The sequence below is a fragment of the Xyrauchen texanus genome, chromosome 17 (genome assembly GCF_025860055.1).
Source record: "Xyrauchen texanus isolate HMW12.3.18 chromosome 17, RBS_HiC_50CHRs, whole genome shotgun sequence".
In the NCBI taxonomy this organism is placed as follows: domain Eukaryota; kingdom Metazoa; phylum Chordata; class Actinopteri; order Cypriniformes; family Catostomidae; genus Xyrauchen; species Xyrauchen texanus.
The window spans coordinates 26,836,739-26,852,463 of NC_068292.1; the positions used below are offsets into that span (position 1 = coordinate 26,836,739).

General features: G+C 37.8%; 1 protein-coding gene across 1 annotated transcript in view; it reads left to right on the top strand.

The window, feature by feature from the left end:
• Positions 1–1,480: 1,480 nt before the first annotated feature.
• Positions 1,481–15,725, top strand: part of LOC127658102 (zinc finger protein 804B-like) — a 147,826-nt gene continuing 133,581 nt past the window's right edge. Inside the window, 1 exon segment of the mRNA XM_052147202.1 lies at positions 1,481–2,076. Coding sequence (XP_052003162.1) covers positions 1,963–2,076 — 114 coding nt within the window. The 5' untranslated portion in view covers positions 1,481–1,962.

Consider the following 15,725-nt stretch of genomic DNA (forward strand, 5'->3'; position numbering starts at 1 on the left):
TTCATTTCAAATGTCAGCACATTCTAATGCATTTTCTCAGTAGGCTATATCTTGAACAGGTCTATATAAACTAAACCTTTAAATCAGATTCCCGCCCCGAAAAGGTCGAGCTAACAGACAACGCGAAACAGTGCAAGTGATCAGTCAGTAGCCTAACTACTGTCACACATACAACTTTAATTGAAACATGTAAACAAGCTACATAAATAAACAATACAAACGTGTTAGGTCTCTGTGGCGAGCGAGCGGGGCTGAGCGAGGCCAGGATGGACACCTGCAGCAAATTATCTCTCCCAGCTGTTGATGATTGCGGTGTTGGCGGGCAAGTGATAAAGCCACAACCAGAGCTGCAGTCGAGAGAAAGAGAGAGTGCGATTTTGGACACACCTAAATTCAAGTTCCCCTAACACACTGCAACACGAAGCCCTTAAAACCCAAGAGCTAAAGCCTAAAACCAGTCCCCTTTGTCAGCTGGCTCTGAAACTCACAAAACTAACAAACACCAGATTCAGACCAACACTGCTGAACTAAACCAAATCAGAATAAACATTTTAAAAAAGCAAGAATTTATATTTGGACAATTGGAAAAATTACAGTAAAAACCAAAGCAAATTGTAATATTATCGGGACCTAAACAGAACGTATAGTCTAGCAGAATATCTCCACACTGTAAGAGTTCAAAAACAGAGATGGATCCTCACCAAATACAGACTCGGTGATCACAGTCTGAACATAGATAAAGGCAGACACAGACAAACATGGTTTCCAAAGGAAGAACGAGTCTGTGCTCACTGTGACACCGGTGAGGTCGAGACAGAGACAAACTGTCTCCTTCACTGTGAAAAATGTACCGAGTTGAGAGAGAGATACCTCCACAAACTCTCAAACCTCATGCCACAGTTTTCCAGTTTGGCAGAGACTGATCAGATCCAGGTTATTGGACAGTGGGGAGGACAATCATGCATCAGTTGGAGCTAAATTCATTTGTTAATTTGTGAGAAACCAATTACTGCCTTAATGTACTTCACTCACAGTACTTTTATTTTCTTTTGTTCATAATGTCCTGTTAAATGCTTATTTTATTTTATATTGTATAGTGTATATTGTTATTATAGTTTTAATGTTATTTTATTATTTACCTGGCACCTTATTTTAATTCTAATTTTACTGCTATTTGTTACTATTTTATTATTATTATTTGTCTTGTCATTATATTATGTTTTGTGTATTAATGCTTTGGCAATATTGTATGTAAACACAATCATGCCAATAAAGTACTTTAAATTGAATTGAAAATTGAGAGAGAGAGAGAGAGAGAGAGAGAGAGAGAGAGAGAGAGAGAGAGAGAGAGAGAGAGAGAGAGAGAGAGAGAGAGACTCTGCTATCACACTCATTTGGACTCAGCGCAGTTGGTTTCGGGCAGGGGAAAGAAAAGAGATCCGCGGAAGACGCGCACGCGATCGTTTGTGTTGACGAAACAATAAACTAGACATGACTTTTTAGGGTATTTAAAGAGAACATAGCCTCAATTATTATGCTTCTTGAATTGGACAGCATCAGAAATGTTAAATATAAGCAGTTCTCTGTGAGACTGAGCAGCACTCGCAATCCAAGAACGAAGTCGGGGCTGTCAAACTGAAGAGCGGGTGCTTGTGTCTTCTTAAAGAGGAAATGGGAGCGAGAATGTGACGGAGTGGGACAATCTTTCAGACTGACAGTAGTTAATAGTACTATTAACAAATTCATCTTTTTACAATAACAGCACGAGCATAGCGCGCGCTTCGCTCAGTGGAACTCGTAACGCCATCCTGCACTCGTGTACAAATTGAAGCCTGTGGAGCAGAGCTGGGCTTTACAACCAGCACACATCGTCTTCTGGCTACATCGGTGTAACCTCCGATAAAGCATCTCCAAAGTAACTTCGTCGTCCCTGGAGCCCGCTCATGGGTGACACTGGGCCGGATGGCGTGCTACTACCTTGTGATCAGCTCCACGCACCTCAGCAATGGACACTACCGGAGCATCAAAGGAGTTTTCCGGGGTCCTCTCTGCAAAAGCACCGGAGGCGAATCACCGGTAATGTCTATTGCCCAGTCTATTGCTTTTTGTATTATTTAATATAGCATATCGTTACGGCGCGCTATTAGAGCTAAATATGCACATTCATTCGTTGTTAAAATTTGTAAACAAAACAGGTCTGATATCCCTTTGAGTCGTTTTTGTTGTTGTTTTCTAAAGTACGTTATTTCAATTCCTTTAATTGCAAAATCTGGACATACACTATCTTGATTCTATAGGACAACTTCTTAATGGCCATATGCTATTACTATCTTAGCTAAGATGTCTAAAATGCTTTTAGACGAAGAGGAAAGGTTGATGCACAGGTGAAGCGCACAGATGGTGGCGTAGTGGCTAAAGCACAGGGCTGTTAATCAGAAGGTCACTGGTTCTAACCCCACGGCCACCACCATTGTGTCCTTGAGCAAGGCACTTAATTCCAGGTTGTTCCGGGGGGATTGTCCCTGTAATAATTGCACTGTAAGTCGCTTTGGATAAAAGCGTCTGCCAAATGCATAAATGTAAATAAATGAAGTTCGGATTTGACAACGAATCAATAGATTGAGTTTATGAAAGTATCACAGTATCACACTAAACTTTAATAGAAATAAAAAGCAGTAAGAAAGTGTTATGTTTAATGTTAAAGGGCCATATAATGTGCACTAAAATATGAATGCATATCTGAATTGACAGCTTTTTTAAAAAAATGTGTGTGTATCAAACGGCATTGTTGGGTTTGTGCTGAGAATGTCATACTCCTGACTCTCTTAAGAAAGACTGACAGCAGGTGTTGCTCTGTTGGGCTCAGCAGTGGTTCAGATAATTGTGCTCTCCACTAAGGTTGAACATGTTAAACTTTAAGCTCAAGGACTACTTAGATGCTGGAATTGCACATGGTGACAGAGGAAAGAAAGTGGATTCTCCTGCAGACCAGGGTAAAATGTTAACAAAGGTGATCTCTGGTCCATTCCAAATGTGACAGGATTTATTTCAGTGTGGGTAAGACAATGAATGAACTTCCCCCTCAGATGTCACAGCTGTTTGCATGGCGTTGGGACACCTATGGGTGGATAATTATTTTGGAGGTAGCAAGGGCCACATTCACAGGTGAACCATTTGTATTGTATTTATTCAGCACCAAGAATTTAAACTTTTTTTTGTTGCTAGGACCTGAAGTGTACAAAAAAGGGATACAAAAACAAACATTAGGACTTTATCCATGACAGACAAGAATGAGACTTTGCATCATTACAGGATAGGTCTAGAGGTTGTACAGTACATCCACTTAGTATTGCAAACTGATAGTAAAAGATGATGTAAAAAGAAAATTCACATACCATCTGTTGCCCTCTTGGTCAAAAATCTCCCTTCTTCATTTACATGCTTAATTGTGGATGTGCTGTCATGTGCCCAAAATTTGCATCCGATCCATGAGGCATCATCGATGTATACTGATAAAGGCTTGAACGTGAACTAAGAGTTTTACCCTAAATATATGCAAATCGACTTGTGTCTCTTGTAATTTGTAACTTGAAAGAGGGAGAGAGAATGTGCATGTTTTTGTTCTGTGAGTGTGTGTTTTTTGCTTGGCCAGCCCCACAGAAAAGACAGACATTGCTGATTGGAATAAAGCTGGTCTGGCTGCTGATGGTTTTGATGGGTAATTTCAGAGTAGATGTTGCGAAAGGTGCATTTGCTCCAGCTTAAATCAGAGTGCCATGTTCACTCTAACTACTCAAAGCATGAGGAGCATGCGCACACACACACACACACACACACACACACACACACACACACACACACACACACACACACACACACACACACACACGCACGTTGGTGCAGATATCCTTATGAGGACTCTCCATAGACATAATGATTTTAATACTCTACAAATTATAGATTCTATACACTAACCCTACCCCTAAACCTAACCCTCGCAAAATACTTTCTGCATTTTTACATTTTCAAAAAACATAGTTTGTATTCTAAGCACTTTGAATTATGGGGACACTAAGAAATGTCCTCATAAATCACTTTTACAGCACAATAGCCTTGTAATTACAAGTTTGTAACCTAAAAAATGTCCTCATAAACCACCCAAACCTAAGCCCCCCCCCCACACACACACGTACACACAGGTGCATGCAGGCACATACCCACATGCATGCTTACTGCAAAATGACACGCTTGTTTTCTCGGCTGCTCTGATTGACAGCCTCCATTGTCTTAAACCACATCCCCATTAATAATCTTTTGCATATGTTTTAGTGATGTGCTCTCAATATGTCAGATTTGCAATAAATCATTCAAACTACACTTCATTTCTTTAACGATTCCTTGGCATGTTCCTGTTGTTGTTAATAATGTTTATATTGATGATGTGGTGAATATGCCATCTTTAGGTTGGCTTGTATTATAACTGCTAATTCTGACTCTTTGTGTAAAATGATAGTCATCTTAGTAAGATGGTATTTAAGGCCAAAAGAGAGCCCAGAAAAAGAAATAGAAATCATGTTGTAGTGCAGTATTGTGCAAAGAAACGATTTTGAATAATACAGAAAGTGTATTGTTCTGGAAAAGGAGACATTGTTTGTTGTACTGAGATCTAACATACATATTTCATTCTTTATTACTTGTTTTCCCTACTTTCTCTCATGCCACACATCTACAAGTTTTCACCACTACAGTCCTGCACACATGCACAACTGACAACAGTACTTCTCCAGACCAGCACTAGAGGGCACCTCACCTGATGCAAAGTTGTTTTTTTGCCTAAAAGGTGTTAATACTGGTTCTTTCTCCACCACATTAGCATTTATGTAAGAGTCATTCATTTGAAAATCTGTGTAGACAATGTTCATAAAAATTATTTGAGAGCAAAACCAGTCTTCCTCAGTATCCTGTGGTATAGTCTGAAGTCAAAAACTCAACCTTACTAAGATGTTCACCATTATTTTACTATATTAACTAGAGCAGTGGTTCACAACTGGTGGGTCCAACCAAAAATGCATGGACAGCACAGGGAAAAAAACAATGCTAAATGCAAATAATACAATTTAATTGACCATATTATCATGCATATTGTAGTTTGGATAGAAAAAAAGACTTAAAAACTTTTAAAATGGAGGAGAAAGTGTTTACCATGGAAGTCAGGGGCTTTGTGTTGAAACAAACTCTTCTGTATTTTGGCTCAAATGCTTCCGGTACTTGGTAGAAACTAGACAAATCTGGCTGATGGCAACAAGAACAGGTTGCGTGACATGCCCACATCCTCGAAAATCATGAAGAAGTCTACATAATGTAAATAATAATAATAACAATAATAATAACACTAATAATAATAAAAACCTATAAACCATTAAATATACAGTATAATCACAAAATATGCAAAATTATGGTTTGAGCCAACCACAATTGTAGGGTGAATTATTGGCTATTTTAAATTATTAAAATTATATATTTTTTAATGTAGCCTGTTGTGAATAAATCACACTAAATCCAAAGCCGTTTTATTCTGACTGCTGTTTTAAAAAAATACAAAAACAGCAGTCGATGGGGCAGTATATAAAAAAAGAATCAAAAATGGTAAAATGAAAAACAGAAATGAAATACAGAAATTAAATAAGGTACAATTAATTCCGGTAATGAAATACGGTAGAGGCCATTTCTCACATGTATGCAAAAACTTGGTCAAATTCCACACATGCAATCCATATGCATCCCAAAGAATTAGCAACCGATGAAAAGACTGTGAAAAAACTTTCCTGCACCACATATGCTCGTCCCCCGCAAAACTCAGGTGTCGAAAAACTCTGGTCTTAAAGGGGCAACATCCAATTTATTACTTGAGTTAAATTTCATGAAATTTCTACACTTGGCTACCATAAATATTAAATTAATATTTAAGCATTTCAAAGTTTTTAAGGCCTTTTTTTTAACAGTTTGGGTTCTGTGATGGGTTGCCATTTGTTGTCCTGTGTCCTGAAGTAATACCAGTTGATAACTGCTGCGATAGAGTCTTCTATTAAACTCATTGAACTGGAATGAGTACCAGCGAGGTGTCCCAGAGTATAGGATCATCTTTCCTCTACAGCAGTCAACATCTGTTTGTATGCCCCGTGGTTCACCCGGCACCATCGGGCTTGACTTATGGGACTCTGTATCCACTCTATGTGTTGGGTTCCAAAAAATCATTTGCTGAATTTACTCAGAATCTGGGTTATTCCCTCTCACTCTGCCGAGGACGCTATGGGGATGTTTGATGTCGAACTGCAGTAGGGACCCGGATTGCATTACAAACTGCCGTCTCCCACTGCATTTTTAAAACATGCATGCCACTTAAGAGGCATATGTTGATAGTTCCGCATAGACAAATGCGAGACAAATGCTCATTTTATGTGGAGACACAATAAGTTGAATTAGGACTAAAATATTGAAGCTATTGTATTAAAAGTGAAGTGGCTTGTCAGTTTGAATTTGCTATGATAAAAGTGCCAGATGCCAGATGGTGACTAAAATTAAAAGGGTTTAATTTCCTATTGTCATATACTCCCTGCCTGTAAAGATCTACAATCCAGATTAAAAGAATAGTTTACCCAATGAAAAATATTATGTCAAATTGTACTTACCCTTATGTAGCTCCAAACCTGTCTGACTTTCTTTTGGAACACAAAAAGTTAATTTTGAAGTCTCCAAATGTTTATTTACCATATAAAAACAGTTAATTATGACTGGTCTTTCAAGCTTGAAAAAGGAAAAAACAAAAATCACCATGAATACACAGTAAAAGTATTGATAAGTCTCATGCACTAAATAACTAGTCTTCTGAAGTTATATGATTGCTTTGTGCAATAAACAGAAAGAAATGTAAGTCTTTATTCACTCTCAATTCAAATCATTAATAAAGTGCTATAATCAAATACGGTTCTCATCACATCTTATGACCAAACGTCATGAGGTAATGTTGAAAGAGCCAACAGGGTTTGATGTTATAAATTAGTGTTGTCACGGTACCAAACTTTCAGTAGTCGGTACCGATACCAGTGAAATCTTGGTACCACAGCGTACATATGCTAATATGACAATGTGCTATTGAACACACCTGTTTAGCATATTTAAAAAGTTACTTTTCAATATGAATAATACATTAAAATCCATGTTTCCATCAAGTGTTTCTCAATCAAGGATGCAATGTTTAAGTATTTTTAAGTAGCGCTGTACTGAAATCTGTTTTATTCTTTACCAAATCACGCTTTCCTTTTTGTTATTATTATTATTTTCCAGAACTCCGTGTTTTAGTTTTATTTAATTTCATCATCAAAATGGTGTCTAATCAATTCATTCTTAAATCTTTTAGCAAGTGAAAATAGAACTTTTCAACATGTTATTGCATTTTTTGCCAAACATTTATTCAACAGCAGTCTTGCTTGTGATATATTGCTTCATTATTATTATTATTATTATTATTATTATTATTATTATTATTATTATTATTATTATTATTATCATTAGAGTGAATTTTACAGTGAAAATGTATATACATTTGTAATATTTTTTTGTCACAATTTCTTACATTTCAGGTCTCTAGCTTATATTTTGAAACATGCTTTTATTATGATGTGTATTTTTTGCCAGAATCTTCACTTCCCGGATTAACAGTTTGCGACACTTTTAAGTCATGTCTGAAATCTCATCTGTTCACACTGGCCTTTGAGTCTGAAATATGAAATGTAGGACACAGTTTTGGAGTGTTTGCATTTTGTGATTTAGATTACTGGTGTTTGTGTATGTGGTAATTTTTAAATGTTATGTTTTAAATTGTATTACTGTGAAGCACTTTGGTCAACTTTGATGTTTGAAATGCTTAATATGTGCTGTGTGGTTCACAGTAGATTAGTGCTCTGCTCTGTCATCTGATACAACATGTCTCAATGTGGATGAGCATTCAGATTTATACATTCATTCAAAGTATGCAGCTCTTCCACACTAAGATTTCAGCCTTTAGCTGTTTAACTCTTTCCCCGCCAAACACGGAATTTTCCGGGTTTTATGAAAAAAACGCTTCCCCGCCAAACACGGAATTTTCTGGGTATCCGTGTTTTAGGTGGTATACGGTAAGGAAGACCCGTGCGCATGTTTTGAAAGAGTACGCAACTCTTTGATCAAAGAAACAGACTGCGATCGTCTCAAACGTGAAGTGGAACACCATACTAATACTAAAGCACTTGTTTGATAAAAATGCCTTTTTCTCAGCTTTTTGTCCGAAATGTTGTTTTTGACAAAACCTACCTCTGTTCAAGTGGCAATAAAAAAGAACAAATGAAGATAAAATAAAATCGTTTTTTTTTTGCCTAAAAGCAGAGGCTCAGATCTTTATTTTGATATATAGCATCTTCATATATTCATGGAAGAAAATATTCTGCGGGCCATTAAAATTTAGCGAAAATCGTCAAAAACCCTGGCAGTGGCTGGCAACTTTTTTTAAAAACGCTGGCGGGGAAAGAGTTAATAAATCACAATAGGACATGTCATGATTTTAATTTGATTAATCGTCCATTTGAGTGTAAGGAGTAAAAGAGCAAACACTCAATTGAGCATTTTAAAGCTGTCGTGTGTCAGTCATACTGTGCACTGGTACCGGATTGAGTACTAACGGTACTGCAAAAACATTGGTATCATTACATCTTCTTTATTTTAGTATCGACTTGGTACCGAAGTACCGGTGATTTTGACAACACTATTATTAACATTACTTTCACTGTGCATTTATGGTGTTTTATTGTTCCTTTTTTAGCTTAACAGACCAGAGTCACTATTCACTTTCATTATATGGCAAGTAATCCCTGTGAAGACTTTTTAAAATATACCTTCATATGGTCATATGGGTTTGGAGTGACAGTAATGTAGAGTAAATAATTACAGAAATTTCATTTTGGATGAACTATTCCTTTAACCTTTAACATTAAAGAACTAATGTCCTGATAATAACAGGAAGCTGACAGGGACAGTCTTGTTTTGCCCTATCCTGCCAGGTGATATTCATTGATTCATGAGCCTTATGGTCAGAAAATGTCAGGCTATATTTGAACCATCTACTACCTCAATATCTACTTAGTTGCAAACAAATTTAGATGCTACACTATGGTAATGGATTATTTTTTCTGTAATATAATAACACTTGCTTCCTGCTACATGCATATGATTTTGTTTTAACTCGTCTGCCAATCAACTTATATAAACTTTTTTTGTGCTTTTAAGTTTGGTTTGCCATGAAAACATTTAGCTGTGATGCAACTTTAATTTGGACACTTCACCAAAAAATGTAATTAACAAAAATGAAAAATCAGCAGGTGTTTCTACAATTTTGGCCTTCAAATGCTTAGGGCGGCTGTGTGTGGGGAGGCAATTTTCCAACTACTTTGTACAAACATACACACACACACACACACACACACACACACACACACACACACACACACACACACACACACACACACACACACACACACACACACACACACACATGTTGTGTTTCCATGTTTTATGGGGACTTTCCATAGACATAATGGTTTTTATACTGTACAAACTTTATATTCTATCCCCTAACCCTAACCCTACACCTAAACCTAACCCTCACAGAAAACTTTCTGCATTTTTACCTTTTCAAAAAACATAATTTAGTATGATTTATAAGCTGTTTTCCTGATGGGGACCGACAAAATGTCCCCACAAGGTCAAAAATTTCGGGTTTTACTATCCTTATGGGGACATTTGGTCCCCACAAAGTGATAAATACACGCTCACACACACACACACACACACACACACACACACATTTTAATAAGTTATTTATGTATGCACAAAAGTAAGCATTAAAAGATTAGAGGTGCAAAATATAATGGGCTACATTGACAACCCATTGACCAGTTTCATCAGATTCATCAGATTTCCAGACAACACAGCACAGCAAACCAGTTAATCAGGGATATAAGTAACAACATCTCTGCCATATATGACAACTGCCAAAAATAGTGGAGACCGCAGAGTATTTGGCAAGCCACTTTTTTGACATTCCCTTTTATGTTCAGGAGCGGTTGGTATTTAATGACCTTAGTCATAAAATCCTTCTCTAGGCTAGGGTCAAAGATGCAGCCAACCTCTACAACAAACACCTTTTTAAACTGCATTAACCACTATAGCATTAGGTGTATTGGCAGCTTTTACATTCTAACTGAGGGTGGGAAATGTTTTGTTATATCCTTTACTATAAGGTCAAGTGTCCTGTCATATGTACAATCATTTGTAAGCATTACAACAATTCAAGATGTCTGACAATGATTCAATAGCCTATTCTTCAGTGTGATGCAAACAAAGAGGGACATAAATAGTGAGGAACCAGATAGAAAGGATGAGTCTGGTGAAGGATCTGTTGTCTGGCTTTAACTGTTAATATGTCAATGTCCTCATTGAGTGTAGTGTTATTATGACATGTATTAAAAACAGAATGGTCTGCTGAGGGAAGACATGCAAGTTTTCCCTGAAGTTTTAGTCCAGTCCATTAAATCCACGAGAGCCCTCCTGGCACCAAGTGTAAGCTGTATATATTTATATATATGTTAGTTGTTGTAATCAGTGGCAACTGTTGCTGTGTTAATGGAGTGTAGAAGGCAGTGTTTAATATTCAGTCCCCATCCCGGCCTCAGCTGTCCTCTGAGTTTGCCTGTCTGAAACTCTTTGTTTTGGGGTCCTGACGTTAACATAGTCAGGGAACTATAATCACACAGGAAGGCTAATGAATCACTCCCTTTTGGCTTACTGTGCACAAGAATACAAATCAAAGGACACACACACACACACGCGCGCGCATGCACGCACGCACGCACACACACACACAGAGAATTAACACACATTGTTGCACCTTTTCTCTTAAACACAATTGTTCAATTTGCACTTATTTGACTTATTAACTGATTAAATACATTAGGTGAGCCTAATTAATCAATAGGTCATTTTAAACTCACAGACACAGGCACACACAACACAGACCAGTGGCCCCCAGTGTCATTTTACTTTATATCTGAAGAAAAAAAAGCATGACACACTGTGGGAGGAAGGAACAATAGACCAAAATCCACATTGGTTTCAAACCGTGGGCACTACTGGATGTTCATTATTAGCCCTCACTTACTGTGATTATGCAATGAATTAAAGGAAAGGTGAGGTCGAAGATAGAACAAGAGAGAGAAAGTGCCTCAGGCTGACAGAGCTCAGAGTAACTCAGCCTCACACTGTTTTTAGAGGGCTGGTGAGAGGAAAAGAGAATGAGAGAATAGGTCTTGCTTGGTACCGAAAATGGGCAAATACACACTCTGAATGGTTTGCAGATTTTTCTAAGATGTTTGAAAGCAATTTGCCTGGGCACTCAAAGGTCATTCTAATCAGAGGAAATTATTGTTAAAGGCCTGTAAATGTTTCTAAATGGGTCTAGAGGAGAGATGATGAAGAGAATGAGAGAGAGAAAAGAGAGCGAGAGAGAGAGAGAGAGAGAGAGAGAGAGAGAGAATGAGAGAGAGAGAGGAACACATTCACTGCCTGTTTCTAAGCTGAATACCTCTTCCTCTTGTTCTTTCTACGAAAATCCTTGCTAAGAACATGTTTGTATCAAAGGCTACATTTAAAGAATGGATGTGATGCTGATAAACAAGAAAAGTGAATAAAAGCACAGCCCAAATATCATTAGTTTAAATTAATCTCAATCCACCAGATATTCTTAGTTTGTAAATGTTTGAGAAAACAACAACCCACATCTTGCCCACTTTAGAGAATTACAGGCTTTAGCTTAATTTTGGCTTGCAGGTATGCTTGAGGTTGTGTGTTCTTGTGTTAGTGTGTGTGTGTGTTTATCTACATGTTCAGTGACTTCCCTAAAAAGCCTCCCTATGTGTAACTAAAGCAAGGAGGCCAGTCACTAGTTGTCACAGTAAGTTGCTACTGTGGTCTGTTGTCATGGGGATAACATTGTCAGCGGTGAAGGTTGTGCAGTTCTCTTGATAGACCAAATTTTTGTGTCAAATGGATGTAGTTTAAGAATGAAAGAAGGAAAATTTGAATAATGTCCAGACGGAGAGAGTGTGTGTGTTTGGTGATAACCGTAACCAGCAGGAATGAAAGAATGTTATTACCTTGCTGTCATGTGTCTTGTGTTACCTAGAATGCAGCGCACTGACCCCTCTTAACAAGAAATGCATGGCAGATGAACCATTACCGATTATTTCAGTCACTTTGCAAAATGCTACTACTGGTATGTGTGAACCTGCAGCACTTTGCTTTCACAATGCACACAAACCGCTCTGAGACAACTGAAACAGCGTATCATGAGCCACACACGTGCACAAAGAACAGTGCGCCACCCATTCACTCAGAAGCACACAAAGACCATGTATTAATTTAAGTAAATTGCAGTCTTTTGCAGTTTAATAATCACATAAGACCATAATGTAATTTTGATTAATTGTATATACTCGAAGGATTGTTCATCTAATGGCACACTCTTTAGGAAAAGTTGTAGTGTCCAAATAAAACGTGCACTAAAATCATCACAATATTTACAGTATTGCTTAATTTCATATTGCTGAGCATAGCAGGCAAATTAAATGTGTTTTAAATCACAATTTTGCTCAATTGTATATAGTCAGCTAAATCATTATGAATCTATGATAAATCGCCCATCCCTAAATGGAGTTCTAAACTAAGATTCGGGAATAGCTTTCAAGTTAGTACTGTAAATCATAATGCAAGCACATATAAGCAGCTACTTACCTCACACCCATGACGATTCTTCCGACATCCCTCCACCACCCCTATTCCTTCATTATTAATCTTACTAACTTCCGTTAAGTTGTCTGGAAGGGGGAACTTAGAGCTTGATCTGTGCCACATGCTCAAGCCCATCATGCTCAAGCACCTCCTTTATGGACAGCTATGTTTTTAGGGTTTTGCTTATGCATGTCTAACAAATACAGCACGTAGACAATGATAGAACACCCATTTTAGAATCCATTTTAGCCACTTGACATTTAGTTAGGGTGAAGTGGCAAATGGTTAGGCTACTCCCTCCAAAATTCCAAAAGTCCCATTAAGTTATTCATTCTGATCCATAAGAGCATCACACACAGCAGAGATACTGGAGATTCAAAAATAAGAGAGATACTGTATATCCACTACAAGCAAAAAAAAAACTCCAGTGAGAAATCATTAGTATCTATGATTCGTTTACCATCTTTGGCTTTTTGTTGTATGGGAAATCAAAAGAATGTAAGCAACAAAAGATGTATTGCCATTACTGATGGCTAAACTGTTTTTGCTGCTTTTAGTGGTACTGTGACAAAAATATCTCTCTGATTTAAATCATGGTTCTCACAAAATAGAGCTGGGACGAGTGACTGATGAAAGATTGAGGGCACGCATGTTTGATTGACACAGAGAGCGTGTGTGTTGGAGGGCGTGCAGAATCACTCAAACTGTCTCCATCGCTCCACACACCGTCTGTTGTAACTCATGTTACATCAAGTATACTTAGATTTCTGATTGAATGTTTATTTGTTGTTTTATTAATTTTTACACACTTTTGTATTCTCTTTGTCCAATCTCTGTCTATCTGTTCAGCGTGTCAGAATAACTGCCTTAATGACTCAACAACTGGCATATTCATCTGAATTACAGCGTGTCTGAAAGTGTAAATTTGCAAATTATTAGAAATTCCAGCAACTCACCCTCCAGTTGCCGCAATTTAATGCTACGAGGTCTGAGCATGTGCTCATTCACTAGGGTAGCAGCGTATGTGTGATTTTGTGCATTCTAAAATTGAAAAAAGATCGGCCCTTAATCTAGGCACGATCGGCCAATCACAGATTTAAGACGAAGATCAGTAAACTAGATCTGTGGCCGATTGATCGGAACATCCATAACTAATTTGGATTTGCAGACAATGGTTCCTCTCACGTTAGATTTTTATGTGTCTGTATTTCTGATATGTGTTTCAAGGTGAGCTGTAGTGGACCACAGTTACATGTGTGTGTTGTTATGAATACTGTATGCTTCCAGTTGTTTTAGAGCTCTAATTGAAAATACAAAGGTGAAGAGAAGCCATCTGTTGAAAGTTCTAATTAAAGCCTATAAATATTTCAGGGAGGGTGAACTGACATTTTGCCACACAGTAACCTACACAAAACATTCTAAAAGACTGAGGCTTTTATATAATTATCCTACCTGTAATTGTCTATACATCTGCCAATGTACTTGATAAACAAAAAGATTCCTCCAGAGTGTGTGTGTGGTTCAGGTTTTGGCTACATTGTGGGGGAAAACAAATGTGTGTGTCTGTGCATTTTAGTGGGCGATGAAGACAAAAAAAGCAAGAAGCTGAGGAATACAGTGATGGTACAACAAGCAGGCTAATTTTAATTTAGCTGATAAGGCTGTAACAGGATAAATTTAATACAGCGGAAGCAAAATAAGATCTCTCTGACACTTTGAGAGAGCGAGAGAGAGAGAGCGAGAGAGAGAGAAGGGTAGAACAAGAGCCTGTGCTGCTTAATATTAAAATGATTCATGCTTTTACTTTCCTATCCCTACTCTCAGACACCTAAATAATCTACACTACAACTTGTTGGGCCAGTCCCAAATATTCCCTACTATAGCTTAGCTGCATTGTCTCCCTATACACAACTTTATAGAAGCTGTTGTCACTCTCTCGCTCTCTCTCTCACACACACACACACACACACACACACACACACACACACACACACACACACACACACACACACACACACACACACACACCATTGTGGGAGGAACAGTTGGTCCTATCCTTATGAGGACTCTCCATAGACATAATGATTTGTATACTGTACGAACTATAGATTCTATCCCATAACCCTACCCCTAAACCTAACCCTCACAAAAAACTTTCTGCATTTTTAAATTGTCAAATTGTTTTTTAAGTGATTTGAATTATGGGGACACTATAAATATCCTCAGAATCCACATTTATAGCATAATATCTTATAATTACCAGTTTGTAACCTAAAAATCTTTCCTCTTAAACCACCCAAACCCCCCACACACACACACACGCACGCACACAAATACACACGTTTCTGAGGAAACCAGTTTTCCGCAGAAGACATTTCGGTGGTCATTAGTATGTGTAGGGGACAGCAATTATGTATTCACAGCAACCACCATGAAGCATACAGTCTAACAAACATCACCTTAACTAATCAAACACTGCCACCATCCTGCATCAATCACCCTATTTCTGCTCTGCAATCTATTAACCAGCTTAGCTTTACTATTAGCAGGGCCGAATTTCAAACTGGCTATCAATGTGGTCTGGATCCTCATGTGCAGAGGTGAGCTCAATCTTCCCCCTGAATCCAGGAGGAAATTCACTCAATTCACAGCACCCGATTCACTAAAGGAATGATGGAAATCAGAAAACTGAGCACACACGACCAAAAAGCTTTACTGAACACAATTCCAGACGATTCTGAGTGCAAGGTGTCAAAGATGCTCTATGAGCACTAAGCAGTAACACATCTATAATTGCGACTTTTGTGAATAAGGCGCAATCTATTATTCAATTTACATAGAAAGTGGCA